The sequence below is a fragment of the Oncorhynchus gorbuscha genome, linkage group LG04 (assembly GCF_021184085.1).
Source record: "Oncorhynchus gorbuscha isolate QuinsamMale2020 ecotype Even-year linkage group LG04, OgorEven_v1.0, whole genome shotgun sequence".
Lineage (NCBI taxonomy): Eukaryota > Metazoa > Chordata > Actinopteri > Salmoniformes > Salmonidae > Oncorhynchus > Oncorhynchus gorbuscha.
In genome coordinates this window covers 43,043,787-43,068,886 of record NC_060176.1, presented here as the reverse complement: position 1 = coordinate 43,068,886, position 25,100 = coordinate 43,043,787, and the positions used below count along the sequence as shown (strand labels likewise).

General features: G+C 42.4%; 1 protein-coding gene across 4 annotated transcripts in view; it reads right to left on the bottom strand.

The window, feature by feature from the left end:
* The window catches only part of LOC124034101 (G protein-coupled receptor kinase 5-like), an 80,327-nt gene that overhangs the window by 16,855 nt on the left and 38,372 nt on the right, over positions 1–25,100 (bottom strand). The window contains exon 1 of one of the 4 annotated variants that reach the window (XM_046346843.1): positions 3,804–3,927. The exons of 2 other annotated variants lie outside the window; for them this stretch is intronic. Coding sequence is in view for 1 of the 2 variants with exons in the window: in XM_046346842.1 (XP_046202798.1) it covers positions 3,180–3,198 (19 nt within the window). In the remaining variant the exon portion in view is untranslated. Of the gene's footprint in view, positions 1–3,179; positions 3,200–3,803; positions 3,928–25,100 lie in introns of those variants that run through there. One more of the 4 variants, XM_046346842.1, reaches the window with a different exon arrangement.

Genomic DNA, 25,100 nt, shown 5'->3' with positions numbered 1-25,100 from the left:
CTGCCGGTCAAACCCTCCCTTAACCCAGACGACGCTGGGCCAATTGTGCGCCGCCCCATGGGTCTCCCGGCCGTGGCCGGCTGCGACAGAGCCTGGACTCGAACCAGGATCTCTAGTGGCACAGCTAGCACTGCCATGCATTGCCTTAGACCACTGCACCACCCAAGAGGCCAACTGTGACATTTTTACCCAGAGCACTTCCCTAGTTACGTCTTAGAGAACAAAAATACACCCCTTTATGATTCAATGGGTAAAACAATGAACAAGTAGACATGTAGAGGAGAGAAGAGGTTATATCTTGTGAAGGGTCAATCTCAGGTCAACGTTATGTCTAAATAGTGGCCCTCCACCCTGTCTTTCAATTCAACACAATATGTACTTGACCACAATACACCTTCTTCCTCCCTCTGAATCTAACCTACTCTGTCTCTCTTCCTCTCAGTCGCTCCCTTCCTCCAACTGTTTCTAGCTCTGTCTGTCTCTTCCCTTCAATCGCCTACCTAATCTTTCCCTCTTTCTCAGTCTCGCTCTTGTCTGATTCGACCCTATGGAATCATCACTGAATTCTGGTCAGTGACTCAACTGCACTTCTGCTTTCGTGACCTCTTTCCCTGCTACTGACCAATCAATTACCTCCTCCTAGGATAATTTAAGGTCACAGGTTTGAAAACATTTTGTTAACAAGACTAACAACCTTCCTGTTGTTTCCTAGTAGAGAAAATACATTCTGGGTCAGCATTCACATATCTGGGACGAAGAATGGTGCATTTGAATTGGGGCTGTTGAACTGTACTGCATCATTTAGAGTTTGTACTCAGTCGATGCACACTTGTCAGGAGTCAAATGCATTGTGTTTTTATTTAGCATAACAGTTGTTCCCCCTGTAGAGAATTGGAGCACCATATTTGCCACATTGTTTTAGCTAAACATGTCTAGGTCCCTAGGGACCATATAAATAGATGTCGAATTCTACGGTTAGGACAATACAAAAGGAACCAGAAACGCACCCTTTAAAAGTAATTGAGAAAACTACTACACTGATCAAAGCACAATGAACACGAGTGTGTCTGTGGGCAAATTAAACTCTGTTTGTTTCAGTGCACACCACTGAAACGAACAGGGACAAAGTCTACAGGAAGAAACAGGCTCAGGACTGCTCCCACAGAGGTGTGTGTGTGTGTGTGTGTGTGTGTGTGTGTGTGTGTGTGTGTGTGTGTGTGTGTGTGTGTGTGTGTGTGTGTGTGTGTGTGTGTGTGTGTGTGTGTGTGTGTGTGTGTGTGTGTGTGTGTGTGTGTGTGTGTGTGTGTGTGTGTGTGTGTGTGTGTGTGTGTGTGTGTGTGTGTGTGTGTGTGTGTGTGGTGTTTTTAACTGCATTTTAACTGCTTGGCAAACTCGAGTAGTACCTATGTCAGTGCAGTTAATTGTTAGCAGTAACGGACAGTCTTAGAATCTCATCCAAGAATACAGGCGGTGCTATAAGACTTGCTGACAGGACTTAAGAAACAGCAGAACCAGGGATGAACATTTCAGAACATTACAAGCATGCAAGTACTTCCAGCGAAAAGAGCCCAAACTAAATGTTGGGTTGAGGAGCGGCCATGAATTCACTTCACAGATTAAAAACATAATTAAAAACAATAACCAAGGTAGACAAAGAGACTCGCAGACTAGTGCTGAGCGATAAGTGCTTTTTTGAGGTTCGGTTTCCGGTCGACTATTTAAAAAAACATTAGATGCATTACGTGGTTTGAATATTGTATGGTAGTGATGCCCATTACTGCTTATCACTTATTAAGCATCATTTACTCACATTACTTTAATAAAATATTTCAGTTGTGTATATTACATTTGTTTTATTTGATGACCACTACTTCATTCCAAATCGTAATATGACTGCTGAATACCAACTATCACATTTTTAGGTAGCGATATTGTATGGTTTTTCTGTCTCTTCTCTTCCTCTCTGTGTCTGCCCCACACAGACCGGACAAGTAGAAGGTATGGATTATGGTCATTGTAGTTCATTATCAGGTTTTCTGCTAATATTGGCCTGTTGGAGCCTACAACTCCCTACTACATCACACAGTTCGGACTTTCTATTTATCTCTAGAGAAACTGCGTTAAAGCTTACAGGAAGAAATAAAACGAACAAATAACTGATCTGATGTTGGTCAATTAGTTGATGAAGAAACAAAAGAACCAGCATTTTTGTTAAATCTCTCAGCACTATCACAGACAGGAAGACATTACACACTAAAGTGTTGACAAAGACACATTAAAGTAATTACAAGTATAATTACAGTGTAGCTACAGTGCCTTCAGAAAGTATTCACACCCGCAGACTTACTCCACACTGAGTTACAGCCTGAATTCAAAACGGATTACATATATTTTTCATCTCCCATCTACACACAATACCCCGAATGGAAAAAGTAAAAACATGTTTTTAGAAATGTTAGTAAATGTATATAAAAAATGAAATACAGAAATATCTCCTTTACATACGAAGTCATACTTTGTTTTTCCATTTCCCAATGATGGAGACCACTGTGCTCTTGAAAACGTTCAACATTCTAGAAACGGTTTTATACCTTTCCCCAGATATATGCCTCATCTCGGAGATCTACGGACAGTTCCCTTTGACTTCACTGTCAACTGTGGGACCTTATATAGACAGGTGCATTTCTTTCTAAAATCATGTCCAAACAATTGGATTCGCCACAGGTTGGACTCCAATCAAGTTGTCAAGGATGACCCAGGATGATCAAAGGGAATCGGATGCAACTGAGCTCAATTTGGAGTGTCACAGCAAAGGGTGGTGAATATTTAGATAAACAAGATATTTCTGTATTAGATTTTCAATAAATATGTGTAAATACATGTTTTCACTATGGGTATTGTGTGTAGATGGGTGAAGAAGAAAACATATTTCATCCATTTTGAATTCAGGCTGTAACACAACATGTGGAATAAGTCAAGGGGTATGAATACTTTCTGAAGGCACTGTATATGCAATTACAGCATGAAATTAAACTACATGTAACTACATGGTAGCTGTGTAACCAAATAATGGTCTCTTTCTGGGAGCACTTTCAATTCTCTTTTACAATAACAACCTAGCTAGGAGTCTGTATCAGTCAATGATAACTACTGTAGACAGGAAGATTGCTTACCCTTACCCATGATTAAATATTCCATCAACTCTGCAGTGGATTCGTAAGCTTGCTGATAAGTCACTTCCTGTCTGTCTGTGAGTGTCTTTGAACCTCTCCTGCTGTCTGGGCCATAGTGGGAGCATAAAAGATGACCCCATTACTTCCACATGATTTATAATTCTGTTACTTCCAGGGCGGGCGACCATTGCTGCTTAATGAAGGAGAAACATTGACATGAACATTCCAAGACTGCCTGGAATGGAATGCATCTGGCACTTTGTGATAGTGCTAAGCTTTTGTGGAAATATGTGACACTATAATAAACAAATAGGTTCAGATTTATAATCATAGTATAATGTTTAAAGATGTCCTCCAGCAATTGTTGTTGAAACTTTCACAGTTGAAAAGCGATACCCCAAGTATAAATACAGTAAAGTACACACACTAAACGATAAAAAAAGTTGAGCAAAATAGTGTTTTTTAGACAACTTCAATTTTCTAGGAGTAGTGCATTCAAGGAGTTAGTCTGATGGGAATCTGTGATGTCATCGGCCTCCCCTCTCGCTTGAGGTATAATAGACAAGCAATAGAGAACAAAAGAGGAAAGCCCCCCCCCCCCCCCCCCAATTATACTATGTCATGACATACCTGGACCACCTACTGCCTTTTGTTAAGTAAATCAGGTGTTAAATGAGGTGAAAAGGAGACTGGAGTGCCAGTAAGTGAAGTAGAAATCCTTGGCGAGCACAATGTCTGGGTTTGTTACTGCTTTCTGTTTGACAAGGTTGGCTTGTAAAAGTATGAATAAAGTCATAAAAAGTCTTGTATAAACTTTCTTTATCCTCTCCCCTTTCTCTCTCTCCTCCTCTGTCAACACATTCTGTCAGTGTATCACTCCCTTTCTCTCACACACACACACACACACACACACACACTCACACTCACACACACTCCGGTCAGAGTTCATTGCGTACAGGAACCCGTCAGTCTAATTTGTTCCATGCGGACTACTCCCTTTGTTTCATATTTCTGGTTTACAGCTCTGACATCATCAACGTGAGCCGAGCAAAGTAAAAATTATGTCAAAGAGAACTAGAGGTAACTGACAAAATAATGAAAACACTTGAGTAAATGAGGGATATAAAGTACATTTAAAGTAGGTTCCACACAGGTGTGGTTCTTGAGTTAATTAAGCAATTAACATCTCCATCATGCTTGGTGTTCATGTATAAAAATGCTGGGCAGGCCATTATTTTGGCTACCATGGCTATGCCCCATAGGATGACAATGCCCCCATCCACAGTGTAGGAGTGGTCACTGAATGGTTTTATGAGCGCGAAAACCATGAAACTATTTGCCACGGCCATCTCAGTCACCAGATCTAAACCCAACTGAACACTTATGGGAGAATCTGGAGCGGTGCCTGAGACAGTGTTTTCCACCACCATCATCAAATCAAATTTTATGATTCGTAGACCACAGGTGTAGACTAACACTGAAAGGCTTTAGGGCTACTTACAGGTCCATTTCCAAAAATGCAGAGTTAAAGATAAGAAATATTGTAAAAATATAAATAGTGACACAAGGAATAAATACAAAGTGAATAACAAGTATAAATAAAAAGTTAAAATAACATGGCTAGATGCAGGGAGTACCCGTACTGACTTGATGTTCAGGGGTACGAGGTAATTGAGGTAGATATGTAAGGTACATATGGGTAGGGCTAAAGTGACTAAGCAACAGGATAGATAAGACAACAGCAGCAGTGTATATGGTGAGTGTGAAAGTGTGGGTGTGGCGTCAGTATGTATGTGTGTGCATGTTATGTGTGTGGGTTGTGTGAAGTGTGTGTGTGTCTGTGTGTGTGCGTGCGTGCTTGCACACGCTCTTTGCGTTGTCAAAGTAAATATGTGTGAGTGTGTGGGTAGAGTCCAGTGTGTGTGCATAGAGTTAGTGCAAAAAAAGGGTAAATTCAGGTAGAGACAGACAGGTCAAATGGCAAATGAGGGGAGCCCCTCACATTATAAGGTTAACTGCTTACAGTTGTGCTGCGAGGTTATGCCGCCAAGTGCAAGTACAGTATTTCGGCTCTCACCTAAAGGAACATTTTTGCTTCGTCTCCTGTGGTATCTAGCGTCACACAGCTAGCTACTGAGACTTGGTTAGCCCACGCCGCAAGGCACAAGGTAACTTGGCTAGCTTTCTGGAAAGCGAGCTAACCACACTAGCATGCTTCGCCCCATGTGATAGCTAGCGTTAGCTAGGCTGTTAGCCCACTGGGTGAACACTAGCTAGCTAACACAAACACCTCATGATAAAGTGTTGAGTCATGAGCATCATAACCCGGTTAGCAATGCCTTTCTCCTGGAGTTATAAAGGGCAGCTGTACCCCATGGGAAACACACATGCTCAGGCAGCTCTCTAACAAGGCCTGCAAGTTCTGTACTGGCCCATGCAAGCTTAAGGTATGCCACTAGTTGTCTAGTGTGTCTAGCATTAAGTTGCTTTGTGCCTACTAACTGAACCGGTTCCACCACGCGGTAAGCCGGTCCATGAGACTGCCTGAAACAGACTAGCTAATGCGGCAAGAGTGGCCGTGCCACAACCTGCCTGGTAGATCTGGAAATCGTGGCGACCTGGTCTCCACTCTCCCCCTGGACGAGGCTCCGCATCAGATAGAGGGGCAGTTTACTAGTGCCAGTACTAACTGAGTGACCAGCGATCCAGCAGGAACGAAGGGGTGCCTGACCTAGGGGTACGCCCATTGCCTGTCTACGCAGACTGCTCCTGCCAAACACTACGCCCACAAATGTTTGTTTCTTTTCCGCAATGAGTCTGGATTTGACTCCCTCCACGAACCTTCTAGAATGCAAACACAATCAGACACATTCAGACTGTCTGATTGGTCCCATAAACCGATGGATTGGGCAAAATTCGGCATTGGCTTTGATACTCTGAATGGTTAGAGACGATCCAATCTCTGAAGACTATTTTGTACAACGACGCTCATTACCACGCACCTCGTATGTAGTGAAGGCGTATTTCAAGTACGCCCCAGTGGCAGAGAGGAGCAGCCAACAGTTCACTCCATGTCCTGCCCTGCTACCTCTTGGGTGCTCCTAGAACCCTTCATTTTGTGCAGCGACTAATTTTTATGCGTTCGCTCACAAGGAAGACGGAGGGAGTCCACTTTACCAGCTCTCCCCAAATCTTTCTCGAGTAGCCGAGACAGGAAGACAAACTGTCAGTCGCCACCTAGCACTCTTCCTTATTCCAGTGTTTTAACTCTGCCGCTTTCAATAAAATACAATGAAAGGACGATTTGCTCCAACACCACCAGAGGACTGGCGCGCACGCGCAGTCCAGCCCTAGGTCTTGTCCACAGACAATCAAAAGATAATTGTGGTAATGAAGAGCCCTTCGATCTTCGTTTCTGTCACTCCCCTAGGAGTAGTGCCAATAAGGAAGGTGGTAATGACAGACGAGTCACTCACTGGTTGGGGTGCAGTTCAGGAGGGAAAAGCAGTAAACGGTTGACAATGTCCCTTTCTCCGAGACACTTTTGCCTTGCCTTTGGAATTGTCACATCAGGACAGACAATACGACTGTGGTGGCATACATCAAACGTCACGGTGGCACTTGCTCTCTGCGTTTACACAGACTAACTGTCTATCAAACAGCTGTAGACTTTACCGTAAAATGCTTACTTATGAGCCCTTTCCCAACAATGCAGAGTTATTAAAAAGTAAGAAAAATAAATAGTAATTAGCAAAATAAACTATCAAATAAGGAAATAGTAACCCAATAAAATAACAATAATGAGGCTATTTACTAGGAAAACCAGTACTGAGTCAATGTGCAGGGGTACGAGGTAGTTGAAGTAATATGTACATGTAGTTAGGGGTAAAAGTGACAAGGCAATCAGGATAAATAATAAACAGAGTAGCAGCAGCGTACAGTGCCTTGCAAAACTATTCATCCCCCCCTTGCCGTTTTTCCTATTTTGTTGCATTGTAATTTAAATGGACTTTTATTTAGATTTCATGTAATGGACATACACAAAATAGTCCAAATTGGTGAAGTGAAATGAAAAAAAAATACTTGTTTAAAAAAAAAAAAAAAACAGAAGTGGTGCCTGCATAGGCATTAACTCCCTTTGCTATGAAGCCCCTAAATAATATCTGATGCAACCAATTACCTTCAGAAGCACCGTAATTAGTTTAACAAAATTCCACCTGTGTGCAATCTAAATGTCACATGATCTGTCACATGATCTCAGTATATATACACCCATTCTGAAAGGCCCCAGAGTCTGTAACACCACTAAACAAGGGGCACCACCAAGCAAGCGGCACCATGAAGACCAAGGAGGTCTCCAAACAGGTCAGGGACAAAGTTGTGGAAAAGTACAGATCAGGGTTGGGTTATAAAAAATATCAGAAACTTTGAAGATCCCACAGAGCACCATTAAATCAATTATTTAAAAAATTGAAAGAATATGGCACCACAACAAACCTGCCAAGAGAGGGCTGCCCACCAAATCTCACAGACCAGGCAAGGATGGCATTAATCAGACAACAAAGAGACCAAAGATAACCCTGAAGGAGCTGCAAAGTTCCACAGTGCAGATTGGAGTATCTGTTCATAGGGCCACTTTAAGCTGTACACTCCACAGAGCTGGGCTTTATGGAAGAGTGGCCAGAAAAAAGCCATTGCTTAAAGAAATAAATAAGAAAACACATTTGGTGTTCCCCAAAAGGCATGTGGGAGACTCCCCAAACATATGGAAGAAGGTACTCTGGTCAGATGAGACTAACATTTAGCTTTTTGGCCATCAAGGAAAACTATGTCTGGCACAAACCCAACACCTCTCATCCCCCAGAGAACACCATGGTGGTGGCAGCATCATGCTGTGGGGCTGTTTTCATCGGCAGGGTCTGGGAAACTGATCAGAACTGAAGAAATGATGGATGGCGCAAAACACTGGGAAATTCTTGAAGGAAACCTGTTTCAGTCTTCCAGAGATTTGAGACTGGGATGGATCAACCAGGACAATGACCCTAAGCATACTGCTAAAGCAACACTTGAGTGGTTTAAGGGGAAACATTTAAATGTCTTGGATTTGGAATGGCCTTGTCAAAGCCCAGACCTCAATCCAATTGAGAATCTGTGGTATGACTTAAAGATTTCGGTACACCAGCGGAATCCATCCAACTTGAAAGAGCTGGAGCAGTTTTGCCTTGAATGGGCAAAACTCCCAGTGGCTAGATGTGCCAAGCTTATAAAGACACACCCCAAGAGAATTGCAGCTGTTATTGTTAAACAAGGTGGCTCTAAAAGTATTGACTTTGGGGGGGTGAATAATTATGCACGCTCAAGTTTTTTTTTTTTTTTTGTTATTTCCAAAAATATTTTGCATTTTCAAAGTGGTAGGCATGCTGTGTAAATCAAATGATACAAACCTCCCAAAAAAATCCATTTTAATTCCAGGTTGTAAGACAACAAAATAGGAAAGATGCCAAGGGGTTGAATACTTTCGCAAGCCACTGTATGTGAAGAGTGTGAAAGTGTGTGTGAAAGTTGTGTATGTGTGAGTGTGTGGGTTGGGTAGTGACCTGTGAATGTGCAGAGCCAGTATAAGAATGCAAAAAAAGGGTGTCAATGCAAATAGTCCGGATACCTATTTGATGAACTTTCCAGCAGTCTTATGGCTTGGGGGTAGAAGCTGTTCAGGAGCCTTTCGGTCCCAGCAGAGAAAACCGTCTTTGACCATTTTTAGAGCCTTCCGCTGACAACGCCTGGTATAGAGATCCTGGAAGGCAGGGAGCTACCCTCTCTAGCGCCTTGCTGTCAGATGCTAAGCAGTTGCCATACCAAGCGGTGATGCAGCCAGTCAAGATGTTCTCTATGGTGCAGCTGTAGAACTTTGAGGATCTGAGGGCCCATGCCAAATCTTTTCAGCCTGCTGAGGGGGAAAAGGCGTTGTCGTGCCCTCACTAGGGGTGACTCATGTGCCAGACATACTGAATGTAGGAAGGAACTGGTTGTCCAGCTGGAATCCCCGTCTTGGCTCATCCCTCAGATTGGGTTAGCGGAGATCATTGTGCTGCTTTATGATGAGCCCTGGCAATTGCCTTTATGCAGGGTTCTTCTAACCCAAGCCGACAGAGATTTTCCACCCTCACCCAGACACTATGTATGGTCCTCTGAGCCTGGCCCGTGAGAGGTTGAATCTGCCACACAAGGTCCTTTAGACTATCCAGTGCCAGGAACCATTCTACGCACTCACTGTATGGAAACAAGTGGGGAATTTCTTTTAAATGGTTTGACTGAAATAAGCTCATTATCCAAGATTTTATGTTTCTTGCAGGACCTTTTGGACAGAGGGAAGGTTCTCATTGTTAAGATCCTACTCAGGCAGGAATCTCCGCCTGATTAAGTTTAGACAAGCAGGTTGACGTTTATTGTCATGAAACTTGATGGGCTAGCTGCAAAGTCAAAATTGGCAATATTGTAAAAATGTATGTAAACAAAAATTTAAGGTTAGGGTTAGGCATTAGGGTTAGCAGTGTGGTTAAGCTCAAGGTTAAGGTTGAAATCATGACTTTGTGGCTGTGCCAGCTAGTGACCACTCTGCAGAGCTGCCTCCAGTGCATGAGTCATCCCAGTATCTATTCTGCATCATCCCAGTATCTATGCTGCAATAGTCTATGTGCCGCGGGGCTAGGGTCATACTGTCCTATCTGGTGTAATTCTCCTGTCTTATCTGGTGTCCTGTGTGACCTTAGGTATGCTCCTGCTATTTGTCCCATCTCTCTCTCCCCTCCCAGAGGACCTGAGCCCTAGGACCATGCCTCAGGACTACCTGCCTGATGACGCCTGGCTGTCCCAGTTCACCTAGTCGAGCTGCTGATCCAGTTCCTACTGTTCTGCCTGCGGCTACGGAACCCTGACCTGTTCACCGGAAGTGCTACTTTGTCGTGCTGCTGATCCAGTTCCTGCTTTTCTGCCTGCAGCTATCGTGTATGCCATCTATCGAACCTGTTCACTGGACGTGCTACCTTGTCCCGGACCTGCTTTTAAGACCCTCTCTCTCCCTTTCTCTATAGCACACCTGCTGTCTCAACCTTTGAATGCTCGGCTACTAAAAGCCAACTGACATTTACTCCTGGGTGCTGACTTGTTGTACCCCTCTGTAACCAATGTGATTATTATTTGTCCCTGCTGGTCATCTATGAACATTTCATCATCTTGAAGAACGATCTGGCCTTGGGATGTTTTTCTTTTTTTGCTCATCATTAGAAAAACAGAATTCAGTCTTGGAGGTGTGTTTCCTGACCGATTTTGCATTTGGTTAAAGATGTTTGTCTCCCATGAGGTGTTAGGTGCAGTATTTCTCAAGTAAAAAAATGTGTGACGTCTTGTCTTATGTAAACAAAGTCGGAGCACCTGGGTTATTGGAGAGCAATCACCACAGCTGCTCACCCGTGTTAGTGGGTAAATGGACATTGTCAAATAAAAACCCAAACTTAATTTACCTGTTGTGATGAATGTTTCAAACTCCATTTTAGACGAGACCGAATTTATGACCAAAATCATCTTATTTGTGACTCGTTTCAGGAAACTAGTCGTATGTCACTGTTCCAGAGGCATTTGAACATAAACAATTTTTTTTATCAAAATGCGTTTTTTGGCAGAAATGCATTCTGGAACATGTGACTTTTCATGTGCCTTAATAACAAATATGTATGCCATCTGAAAATATGAATAAAACTGATAAATTATGAGCCACGGAAAAAGACAGGAACCATCCCGCTAGCCATCATGATTGGCTGAGATAATGGATGGGCTGGACATGCCGAGAGATGAGCTCGATTGGTCTGCCATGTAGCACACTTCTGTCTATAACATGATCTGCTCAGTATGTGTAGGTAATACTTTCTAATGCAGCTATTTTTGAAAGATATCACAAAGAACTGCAAAGGTGTTGCTAATAACTTTCTAGAGCACCCGTTAGAATGCCCGTTAGAAGCAGATTGTGACAGCTAAGGAGATGGAGAAAATTCTGGTGCTTGATTGCAAATTTACAGAGGGAGTCGAGAGACATAACACACTTCTCTCTGGATTACATCTTCAAAATAAGGGCAACCATGGCATCCGTGACCGAAGCATAAAGTCGTTTTCATTGCAAGTTAAAGCGTACTGTTAGCTACCTAGCTAACATTAGCTGGCTGGCTCGCTAGCTAACGTTACGTGTATGATCTGTGCAGTAATATTATTCTCAGAGCCATTTGCATTGCTAGTTATAGCCTAATGTTAACTAGCTAACAAAAATATTAAAATGCAACATGTAAAGTGCTGAAATAAAAGATTCCAGAAATATTCCCTACTCTCAAAATTCATGCACAAATTTGTTTACATATCTGGAAGTGAGCATTTCTCCATTGCCAAGATAGTCCATCCATATGACAGGTCTGGCAGTTCAAGAAGCTGATGGTTAAACAGCATGATCATTACACAGGTGCACCTTGTGCTGGGTACAATAAAAGGCCACTCTAAAATGTGCAATTTTGTCACACAACACAATGCCACAGATGTCTCAAGTTGAGGGAGTGTGCAATTGGCATGCTGACTGCAGTAATGTCCACCAGATCTGTTCCCAGAGAACGTAAGGTTGATTACTCTACCATAAGCCGCCTCCAACGTAGTTTTAAAACATTTGGTGGTACGTCCAACCGGCCTCAATTGTAACTTCGCCAGCCTAGGACCTCAACATCGAGCTTCTTCACCTGCGGGACTGGGATTGTCTGAGACCAGCCACTCTGAAAGCTGATGAATCTGTTAGTTTGCACAACCGAAAGATTTCTGCATAAACTGTTGGAAACCGACTCAGGGGAGCTCATCTGCGTGCTCTTCATCCTCACCATGGACTTGACCTGACTGCAGTTCGGCATCGTAACCAACTTTAGTGGGCAAATGCTCATGAGCGGTTTGCCGATGTCAACGTTGTGAACAGAGTGTCCCATGGTGGTGGTTGCACTTTATCGATGGCAATTTGAATGCAGAGATTTTCCGTGACGAGATCCTGAGGCCCATTGTCGTGCCATTCATCCGCCACCATCCCCTCATGTTTAGCATGATAATGCACAGCCCCATGTCGCAAAGATCTGTACACAATTCCTGGAAGCTGAAAATATCCAGTTCTTCCATGGCCTGCAAACTCACCAGACATGTCACCTATTAGGCATGTTTGGGATCGACGTGTACGACAGCATGTTCCAATTCCTGCCAATATCCAGAAACTTCTCCCACTCCTCTTCAATGGTTGTGCGAACAGTCCACAGGCCCCAATCAACAGCCTGATCCACTCTATGCGAAAGAGATGTGTCGTGCTGCATGAGGCAAGGTATCTGTGACCAACGGATGCATATATGTATTCCCAGTCGTGTGTAATCCATACATTAGGGCCTAATGAATGTATTTAAATTGACTGATGTCCTTAACTCAGTAAAAAAAAAAATGCTGCATATTATGTTTATACTTTTGTTGAGTGTAGTTGGTTAGCTACCTGCAGATTCAGACTAATAACGTTATGAATTGGGGTTATGGTTAATTGTTTAGCTAGCTACATGTTTCACTGTACCGTTTACACCTTCTGTATCCTGTGCATGTGACATAAACTCGGCAAAAAAAGCAACGTCCTCTCACTGTCAACTGCGTTTATTTTCAGCAACCTTAACATGTGTAAATATTTGTATTTACACACGTAACAAGATTCAACAACTCAGACATAAACTGAACAAGTTCCACAGACATGTGACTAACAGAAATGGAATAATGTGTCCCTGAACAAAGGGGGAGTCAAAATCAAAAGTAAGTCTGTATCTGGTGTGGCTACCAGCTGCATTAAGTACTGCCGTGCATCTCATCTCATGCACAATATTTGCCAGTTCTTACTGTGGGATGTTACTCCACTCTTCCACCAAGGCACCTGCAAGTTCCTGGACATTTCTGGGGGGAATGGCCCTAGCCCTCACCATCCGATCCAACAGGTCCAAGACATGCTCAATGCGATTGAGCTGACCAAGGCAGAACACTGACATTCCTGTCTCGCAGGAAATCACGCACAGGATGAGCAGTATGGCTGGTGGCATTGTCATGCTGGAGGGTCATGTCAGGATGAGTCTGCAGGAAGGGTACCACATGAGGAAGGAGGATGTCTTCCCTGTAATGCACAGTGTTGAGATTGCCTGCAATGATAACAAGCTCAGTCCGATGATGCTGTGACACACAGTCCCAGACCATGATGGACCCTCCACCTCCAAATCGATCCTGCTGCAGAGTATAGGCCTCGGTGTAACGCTCATTCCTTCGACGATAAACGGAAATCCGACCATCACCCCTGGTGAGACAAGAACGTGACTTGTCAGTGAAAAGCACTTTTTGCCAGTCCTGTCTGGCCCAGCGACGGTGCGTTTGTGTCCATAGGCGACGTTGTTGCCGGTGATGTCTGGTGAGGACCTGCCTTACAACAGGCCTACAAGCCCTCAGTCCAGCCTCTCTTTCAGCCTATTGTGGACAGTCTGAGCACTGATTGAGGGATTGTGCGTTCCTGGTGTAACACGGGCAGTTGTTTCCATCCTGTACCCGTCCCGCAGGTGTGATGTTCGGATGTACCGATCCTGTGCAGGTATTGTTACACGTGGTCTGCCACTGCGAGGACGATCAGCTGTCCGTCCTGTCTCCCTGTAGCTCCGTCTTAGGCGTCTCACAGTATGGACATTGCAATTTATTGCCCTGGCCACTTCTGCAGTCCGCATGCCTCCTTGCAGCATGCCTAAGGCACGTTCTCGCAGATGAGCAGGGACCCTGGGAATGTTACTTTAAGTGTTTTTCAGAGTCAGTAGAAAGACCTCTTTAGTATCCTAAGTTTTCATAACTGTGACCTTAATTGCCTACCATTTGTAAGCTGTTAGTGTTCTAACAACTGTTGCACAGGTGCATGTTCATTAATTGTTTATAGTTGATTGAACAAGCATGGGAAACAGTGTTTAAACCCTTTACAATGAAGATCTGTGAATAAATTTGAATTTTTATGAATTATCCGTGAAAGACAGGGTCCTGAAAAAGGGATGTTTCTTTTTTTGCTGAGTTTATAAACTTAGATTTTATTTGATATTGATATAGTGTTTTTACCAGAGAAGACAATGTGAAGAACAACATGACCTGCACCAAGGTCAAATTAGGACATAACGTTACGCCAGCGAGACAGTGTCCAAGTTCTAAAATTCTCCGGGTAGAATGCCCTGCTTTTATTTCGTGACACTCACAACTGTAACCTATTTTCTGTAATTAGCTCGCCATTAACTTGTAAATAATGATCTTAATACAAATGAGCTAAAGTTAATAGCTTGTCAGCTATATGATATGGTTATTAGTTGAACTGGCTAGCTGTCACGCCTTGGTCTTAGTGTTTTGTGTTTTCGTTGATTGTTTGGTCAGGCCAGGGTGTGACATGGGTTTGTTTTGTTGTATTTCGTATTGGGGTTTTGTGGTTATTGGGATTGCGGCTGAGTAGGGGTGTTGTATGGGCGGTTCTCAATCAGAGTCAGGTGATTCTCGTTGTCTCTGATTGGGAACCGTATTTAGGTAGCCTGGGTTTTGCTTTGTATTTCGTGGGTGATTGTTCCTGTCTCTGTGTAGTTTCACCAGATAGGCTGTAATTAGGTTTCACGTTCCGTTTGTTGTTTTTGTATTTGTATAGTTATTTTCATGTATTCGCTATTCGTCATTAAAGACATGAGTAACCACCACGCTGCATTTCGGTCCGACTCTCCTTCAGCAGACGAACGCCGTTACATTCACGGTGGGAACCACACATGCAGAGATCATCCGTTCACCTACTCTGCGTCTCACAAAGACACAGTGGTTGGAACCAAAAATCGCAAATTTGGACTCATCAGACCCAAGGACAGATTTCCTCCGGTCTAATGTACATTTCTCGTGTTTCTTGGTCCAATCAAGTCTCTTCTTCTCATTGGTGTCCTTTAGTAGTGGTTTCTTTGCAGCAATTCAACCATGAAGGCCTGATTCACACAGTCTCCTCTTAACAGTTGATGTTGAGATGCGTCTTACTTGAACTCTGTGAAGCATTTATTTGGACTGCAATTTCTGAGACTGGTAACTCTAATGAACTTATCCTCTGCAGCAGACGTCTTCCTTTCTTGTGGCAGTCCTCATGAGAGCCAGTTTCATCGTAGCATTTGATGGTTTTTGCGACTGCGCTTGAAGAAACTTTCAAAGTTCTTGACATTTTCCGGATTGACTGGCCTTCAAGTCTTAAAATAATGATGGACTGTCGTTTCTCTTTGCTTATTTGAGCTGTTCTTGCCATAATATGGACTTGGTTAATTACCAAATAGGGCCATCTTCTGTATACCACCCCTACCTTGTCACAACACAGCTGATTGGCTCAAATGAAGGAAAGAATTTGCACAAAATAATTTAACAAGGCACACCTGTTAATTGAAATGCATTCCAGGTGACTACCTCATGAAGCTGGTTGAGAGAATCAAGGCAAAGGGTGGCTACATTGAAGAATCTCAAATGTAGAATATATGAACTTTAACACTTCACTTTTTTGGCTCCTACATGATTCCATATGTGTTATTTCATAGTTTTGATGTCTTCACTATTATTCTACAATGTAAAAAATAGTAAAACATATAGAAAAACCCTGGAATGAGCAGGTGTGTCCAAACCTTTGTCTGGTAATGTACATGTTATTCAGTAATTTCACCCAAGCTGCTTGCGAGCGTCTGCATAGCCAGGCCAGAACTTGGTTTAGATCCAGTATGGCATGTCTACTTGGATAGAAAGAGAGCATTTGGCAAGAGCGCAATGCTCTTTGCTCCCTGAGCACCCATCTGCGAGGATGGGCCCTTCACTCTTCTACAGCTATCCTGTTGGATAATGGAGGCTATTATACATATATAATAGCAAGTCTGGCAGCCTTCGGATGGGCCTAATCTCTTCTTAGAGATTTGAGACACCATGTACAATGTTGGGCCTCCCTTCACTCTGTTATGAGTTGTTTTCCAGACGGGTTGTCTCTGCACCTATGTGGTGCGTACTTCCTCAGTTTCAGAGCCTCTGAGAGTTGCTGATGTTGGGACTACCCTGGCTTCGGAGAGCAGGTTTGCAATACAGGAAATGACCAGATCACATAGTGAGAGAGAGCGAATATCTGAAAGAGAACTCAACGTTACCTTCATAACCCTGGTTCTCTGATAATATGAGTGAGATATCTCACCGCATTTCCCTGCTTGCAAGAGAAGCATGCTTGTGAATGACCAGAGGGAGAACGAGTGGCTCCTTAGGTGAGGGACTCACCTCATTCTCCACTCGACATGGTGGTCTCCAAGAGACGCTTGTCATTGGTTTTCTTCCGAGAGTCTTAGTGAGTCGACTGAATCTCATAGTGAGAAATATCACTTATATTATCAGAGAACCGGGGTTACGTAAGTGACCTTGAGTTACCGTCATCCTAAAAATCTGTGTGTGTACGGTACTCAAGGTGTGTGTACCATCATATTACTGCTCCTGAGTGAAAGGGAACTTTGCAGAGTGTGTCCACGTGCATGTGTGTGTGTGTAAGACAGAATGTATAGTTTTAGGAGTATTTGGAGTGCGGAGAGTTGAGTTGAGGCTAGGACAGAGGCCAGGAAAGGACACAGTCACACACACACACACACACACACACACACACACACACACACACACACACACACACACACACACACACACACACACACACACACACACACACACACACACACACACACACACACACACACACACACACACACACACACACACACAACTGCAACCAGATTGTCCCTTCTTTGGGACTACGTGGGAACCACTTCAACAGCGCAAAACATCCAGAGATCTTGCCAAGAAAGTCTATTACTCAAAATACTTATGCAAAAAGACTTCATTGGGTTAAATAATGTGTGAACTCCCTGGCAATAGCATTAAACAAAGGAACAAAAGTTTCAGTGTCGTAACTTGAGAGAGCATGGTGTTTGTTAACAAAAACAGCATATAGTGCCTTCAGAAAGTATTCATACCCCTTGACTTATTCCAAATGTTATGTTACAGCCTGAATTCAAAATGGATGACATTATTTTTCTCATCCATCTACACACAATACCCAATAATGACAAAGTGAAAACATTGTTTTAGACATTTTTGCAAATGTATTGAAAATGAAATGCAGAAATATCTAATTTACATAAGTATGCACATCACTAAGTATACACATGTTAAAATCCCTTTTGGCAGCGATTACAGCTGTGAGTTTTTCTTGGTAAATATCTTAAGAGCTTTGCACACCTTGATTGTACAATATTTGTGCATGATTCTTTAAAAAAGTCTTCAAGCTCTGTCAAGTTGGTTGTTCATTGCTAGACATCCATTTTCAGTCTTGCCATAAATTTAAGTCAGAACAGTAACTAGGCACTCAGGAACATTCAATGTCGTCTTGGTAAACAACTCCAGTGTATATTTGGCCTTTATTGCAAACAGGATGCATTTTTTAAATATACTGTATGCATTCTGTACAAGCTTCCTTCTCTTCAATCTGTCATTTAGGTTAGTATTGTGGAGTAACTACAAACGTGTTGTGCCATCCACGGTTTTCTACTATCACAGCCATTAAACTCTAACTGTTTTAATGTCACTACTGGCCTCATGGTGAAATCCCTGAGCGGTTTCATTCCTCCCTGGCAACTAAGTTAGGAAGGATGCCTGTGTCATTGTAGTGACTGGGTGTATTGATACACCATCCAAAGTGTAATTAATAACTTCATCATGCTCAAAAGGGATATTCAGTGTCTTCTTTTTTCCCATTTTGACCTAAATTACCGTAGGTGCACTTCTTTGCGAGGCACTGGAAAACTTCTCTGGTCTTTGTGGTTGAATCTGTTAAACACTATTATTGCATACAGAGACTCTATGCAACTTATCATGTAACTTGTTTAGCCCATTCTTACTCCTTAACTTATTTAGTCTTGCCGTAATAAAGCGTTTGAACTTATTGAATCAAAACATTTCAGCTTTTCATTTTAAATTAATTTGTAACATAATTCCACTAACGATTCTCGTCCTCGTCTGATGAGGAATATGAAGGATCGGATCAAAATGCAGCGTGGTACGTGTCCATGTTAACTTTATTAATCTGAACACAAAATAACAAAGTTGAAACAATGAAAAAACGAAACAGTCCTATCAGGTGACAAAACACAAAACAGGAAACAACTACGCACAAACATAGGTGGGAACAGGCTACTCTCAATCAGAGACAACGATAGACAGCTGCCTCTGATTGGGAACCATACCAGGCCAAACACAGAAATACAAAACATAGAACAAAAACATAGAATGCCCACCCCAACTCACACCCTGACCAAACCAAAAATAGAGACATAAAAAAGGAACTAAGGTCAGGACGTGACATCCACGTTGACATTATAGGGTATTGTGTATAGAGCAGGGACACAACATCTCAATTGTATCCATTTTAAAGTCAGGCTATAACAACAAAATGTGGATAAAGTCAAGTGTGAAATCACACATACAGTCAACACACTACACAATCTTACACTGCGGATGTGACAGCTAAAAAACCACATCCTGAATTCTAGACTGTATGACACACACAATAAAAAACCCACATCTGCAAACTGTATGTATGCAGGTGAACTTGAAAGTCAGATAATTTCGTTTTCACTGTACTTGTGCGTGTGACATTTAAACTTGTTAGCACATAGTGTGAGAATCCTCATTTAACCATGTGTAAGGTAGAACCCAATGCCCACCAATTTCCCATCAGTGTGTTGACAGTGGTCTAACACAAAAATAGAGTTGATAGAAGGTGGGCTAATAATGCCTTCCTCCGATGTTCATTGGAGGAAGGCACATTGTTGTCCAGTTCCATTTCTGTTCCACTTACCTTGGTCCTTCCCAGGGGTGGAGTGCTGCCAGAGCACGGAAGAGGATAGATCCCTCACTTTTTTCCCCACAAAATTTGAGAACGCACATTGTAAAATGTATTCTGATGAATTCAAAAATAAATAATATTTCATTACCACTAAAATTCCATGAAGAATGATTGAATGACAAACCAAATAATAATGTGAAGCAGCCTAGAGGTAGGCATAGTAAATGATGGTTTCTTCGCCAGCGGCAAGAATGATGAAGAACTATAGGCTACGTGTGTGTGCACTTTGGAGGCCCGACCACTTGGGCCAAATAGCGTCTTAATGTTCATAAAACTCCACGAGCCCTCTCTCGCGCAGTGGAACCAAGAATGATATGTGACCACTTGGTTACGGTGACACCGTTCTACTGAGGACACCCAAACCAGAGTGGCCACTGCAAAGCCCACGGAGCCTGACCCTCTCTGGACGTTGCTGTAGCCCTGGTTGGGATATTCTTGGTATGTCAGAGTGGGCAATTGGAAATGTGAATTGGGCCAAGTTGAAGGTAAAAATGTGTTTAGGTTATAGTTTATTGAGATGCATGAATACACCACCAAAAGATTGATTTTATGGTTGTTTTAAAACAAATTTCCTGAAATGCAACATAGTAATGATTTATCTTTATTACTTGGTCAATTGATTTGATATCATGTTTGATCTATGCAAATAAATTATATGAATATATAGTTCACCTCTGCTTTCTTTTATTCTGTAATAGTGTATATTGTAACCATGTGTTCAAGCTAATCAAATCAAAGTGTATTTAGGATACAGCATGTAAGCTACACAATACAACGCAAACAGTAACTCACAATAACGCTCCTCGCAAACGGTGCAAATTATATTAAGCTATATATATGTATTTGTATTTAAATTAGGCTATAGCCTACTAATAGCTATACCACACAGTAGTTATAATCCTATTAGGCTATAGCCAACAAATAGCTACACCACACAGTAGTTATAGCCCTATTAGGCTATAGCCAACAAATAGCTACACCACACAGTAGTTATAGCCCTATTAGGCTATAGCCAACAAATAGCTACACCACACAGTAGTTATAGTCCTATTAGGCTATAGCCAACAAATAGCTACACCACACAGTAGTTATAGTCCTATTAGGCTATAGGCCTACTGCAAATTGTTGTTCTTTATTCCATAATTGGCTGAATAGCCGAGCTATCCTTCAGCACCACAAGTTGGTTCAACATCTTAAAGATCATTGCGCGATCCTGGCACTGTCCTTCCGGCACCTATGCCTAATAGTCATACTTATTACTTATTCGGTTAGCTGAAGTCAAATTCTCATGTGCCAAAACTCAACAGAGCTCATGCGCCAAAACTCACTAGGCAGGTCTGCTAGCTGCAGATACCCATAGACCTCCTGTCATTGTGCTTGACGCTAGTGAGCATTGACTCGCAAAACTACCTCTTACTTCCTTCATACTGGACACAGAAACATAAAAAGTTCATCTGACGAGGTCAGTAAGGGTAGGTAACAACTCATCCGCCATGCTGATCCTCAACACGGGGGGTGTGTGCTTAGTCCCCTCTTGTACTCCCTATTCACTCATGACTGCATGGCCAGGCACGACTCCAACACCATCATTAAGTTTTCTGATGACACAACAGTGGAAGGTAGGACTGATCACCGACAACGATGAGACATAGGGAGGTCAGAAACCTGGCCGTGTGGTGCCTGCACAACAACCTCTCCCTCAACGTGATCAAGACAAAGGAGATTATTGTGGACTACAGAAAAAGGAGGACCAAGCACGCCTCCATTCTCATCGATGGGGCTGTAGTGGAGCAGGTTGAGAGCTTCACGTTCCTTGGTGTCCACATCAACAGACTATAATGGATCAAGACAGTCATAAAGAGGGCCCAACAAAACCTATTCCTCCTTAGGAGACATGGGTCCTCAGATCCTCAATTATTTTTACAGCTGCACCATTGAGGCAGTGGTTCCATCACTGCCTAGGTATGGCAACTGCTCGGCCTCCGACCGCAAGGCAGAGGGTAGTCCGTATGGCCCAGTACATCACTGGGGCCAAGCTTCCTGCCATCCAGGACCTCTATACAAGCATAGGAAGTGCCTAAAATTTGTCAAAGACTCCAGCCACTCTTGTCGTAGACTGTTTTCTCTGCTACCGCACGGCAACCGGTGCCAGAGTGCCAAGTCTAGGTCCAAGAGGCTTCTAAACTGTTTCTACCCCCAAGCCATAAGACTCCTGAACAGCTAATCAAATGGCTACCCAGACTATTTGCATTGCACCCACCCTATTTTACACTGCTGCTATTCTGTGTTTATTATCTATGCATTGTCACTTTAATAACTCTACCTACATGTACATATTACCTCAATCACTTCGACTAACCGGTGCCCGTGCACATTGACTCTGTACCGGTACCCCCTGTATATAGCCTCGCTACTGTTATTTTACTGCTGCGCTTTAATTATTTGTTACATTTATTTCTTATTTATCTATTTTTTTACTTAACACTTATTTTTCTTAAAAATGCATTGTTGGTTAAGGGCTTGTAAGTAAGCGTTTCACTGTATGTGACAAATAACATTTGATTTGATTCTGGGGAAGTAGATAAAGTTGCCAAAATCCTCAAGTATATCTAACACCATCTGCTCTAATTCGCTCACGAAAGTAATTCAAGAAGATCTAAATGCATATTTCGATGACACTGATTGAGATCAATCAAATGATTGGCATGAAGATGCAGTTTGGACGTTTCACCAGTAAAACGTGAAGAATTATCATTCACAATTGACAGTGATGATGGCCTGTTTTTAAATTAGGTAACCTATGCCTAACTTTGTGTTTGAGGGTATTCAAATAAAAAACTGTTCTGTAGACAATGTGTGGGCATAGGCAGTAGTTGCAATTGGAGGATGCATTTTATGCATATTCTATAATGATAGGCTATTCAATTGGCTGCACAAATTTTGGTTGAGGAAATTATCAAGTAATACAACATTTAAAATCTGCTCCCTCGCCTACAAATAAAACTCGCACAACACCACACTATACACACACATCATATGCTGCTGCTACTCTGTTCTTTGTTTTACTGTTATCTATCCTGATAACAAAATAGTATGTAAAGGAAAAAAACTAAAAAGAAGTGAGCCTCCCATCCCATTCCCCCATAAAACATTTCTCCATCCAACGTAAAAAGTTTCCTTGATGTTAAATAACGTCTGATACAAACTTAAAAATGTATAAGTTGATGGTTCGGTTTATGGGATGGCAAGATCATATTTTTCCATATTTTGTTCCAATTAAAGGGCCTTTCAGAATCACTTAGATCTGTGGACCACACTCTTTTTACAGTGGTAGAAAAGATACTCAATTATCATACTTGAGGACAAGTAAAGATAACTTAATAGAAAATGACTCAAGTAAAAGTGAATGTCCCTGTCAGGACCCGGTTATGAACCCAGGTCTCCGGAGTGAGAAACAGTCACTAAACCAACTGAGCCACGAATAGTCAGCAGAACCCAGAAGATGAGGCAGACACAGCAGTACTTGAGACGGTGTATTTAATGAAGTAAAAAGTGAAGTTCTTCAGGAAAACTGAGTAAAACAAAGGGTTTAAATACAATCAGGGGAAACGAGGCACAGGTGCAAATAATAATGGGTTTCAAGGGAAAACAAAGGTCAAAAGGCACAATGGGGGCATCTAGTGACCAAAAACTGGAACAACCCTGGCCAAATCCTGACAGTCCCACAGTAAAATACTACATAAAAGTCTAAAAGTATTTGGTTTTAAATATACTTAAGTATAAAAAGTCTCATTTCTACAATATACAGTGGGGAGAACAAGTATTTGATAACCTGCAAAATCGGCAGTGTTTCCTACTTACAAAGCATGTAGAGATCTGTAATTTTTATTATAGGTACACTTCAACTGTGAGAGATGGAATCTAAAACAAAAATCCAGAAAATCACATTGTATGATTTTTAAGTAATTAATTTGCATTTTATTGCATGACATAAGTATTTGATCACCTACCAACCAGTAAGAATTCCAGCTCTCACAGACCTGTTAGTTTTTCTTTAAGCCCTCCTGTTCTCCACTCATTACCTGTATTAACTGCACCTGTTTGAACTCGTTACCTGTATAAAAGATACCTGTCCACACACTCAATCAAACAGACTCCAACCTCTCCACAATGGCCAAGACCAGAGAGCTGTGTAAGGACATGTTACGGTTTTCTTCCGTCGAAGGAGAGTCGGACCAAAATGCAGCGTGGTAATTTCCATACATGTTTATTGAACGACAAAAAACACGAACAATACAAAACAACAAACGGAACGTGAAAACCTATACTGCCTATCTGGTGACTACAAACACAGAGACAGGAACAATCACCCACGAAATACTCAAAGAATATGGCTGCCTAAATATGGTTCCCAATCAGAGACAACGATAATCACCTGACTCTGATTGAGAACCACCTCAGGCAGCCATAGACTATGCTAGACACCCCACAAAACCCCAAGACAAAAACGCACCACAAAAACCCATGTCACACCCTGGCCTGACCAAATAAATGAAGACAAACATACTATACTTCGACCAGGGCGTGACAGGACATCAGGGATAAAATTGTAGATCTGCACAAGGCTGGGATGGGCTACAGGACAATAGCAAGCAGCTTGGTGAGAAAGGTAACAACTGTTGGCGCAATTATTAGAAAACGTTAGAAGTTCTAGATGACGGTCAATCACCCTCGCTCTGGGGCTCCATGCAAGATCTCACCTCGTGGGTCATCAATAATCATGAGGATGGTGAGGGATCAGCCCAGAACTACACGCCGGGACCTGGTCAATGACCTGAAGAGAGCTGGGACCACAGTTTCAAAGAAAACCATTAGTAACACACTACGCCATCATGGATTAAAATCCTGCAGCGCATGCAAGTTCCCCCTGCTCAAGCCAGCGCATGTCCAGACCCATCTGAGGTTTGCCAATGACCATCTGGATGATCCAGAGAAGGAATGGGAAAAGGTCATGTGGTCTGATGAGACAAAAATAGAAGCTTTTTGGTCTAAACTCCACTCGCCGTGTTTGGAGGAAGAAGAAGGATGAGTACAGCCCCCAAAAATCCATCCCAACCGTGAAGCATGGAGGTGGAAACATCATTCTTTGGGGATGCTTTTCTGCAAAGGGGACAGGACGACTGCACCGTATTGAGGGGAGGATGGATGGGGCCATGTATCACAAGATCTTGGCCAACAACCTCCTTCCCTAAGTAAGAGCATTGAAGATGGGTCGTGGCTGGGTATTCCAGCATGACAACGACCCGAAACACACAGCCAGGGCAACTAAGGAGTGGCTCCTTAAGAAGCATCTCAAGGTCCTGGAGTGGCCTAGCCAGTCTCCAGACCTGAACCCAATAGAAAATCTTTGGAGGGAGTTGAAAGTCTGTATTGCCCAGCGACAGCCCCGAAACCTGAAGGATCTGGAGAAGGTCTGTATGGAGGAGTGGGCCAAAATCCCTGCTGCAGTGTGTGCAAACCTGGTCAAGAACTACAGGAAATGTATGATCTCTGTAATTGCAAACAAAGGTTTCTGTACCAAATATTAGGTTCTGCTTTTCTAATGTATCAAATACTTATGTCATGCAATAAAATGCAAATGAATTACAAAACAATAATACAATGTGATTTTCTGGATTTTTGTTTTAGATTCCGCCTCTCACAGTTGAAGTGTACCTATGATAAAAATGACAGAAAACCTGCAAAATCGGCAGTGGATCAAATACTTGTTCTCCCCACTGTACTTAAGTATCAGAAGTTTAAAAAAATAAAAAAGTACAAATAATTTCAAATTCCTTATAATTAAGCAAACCAGGCAGCACAATTCTAGTTTTTTTTAAATG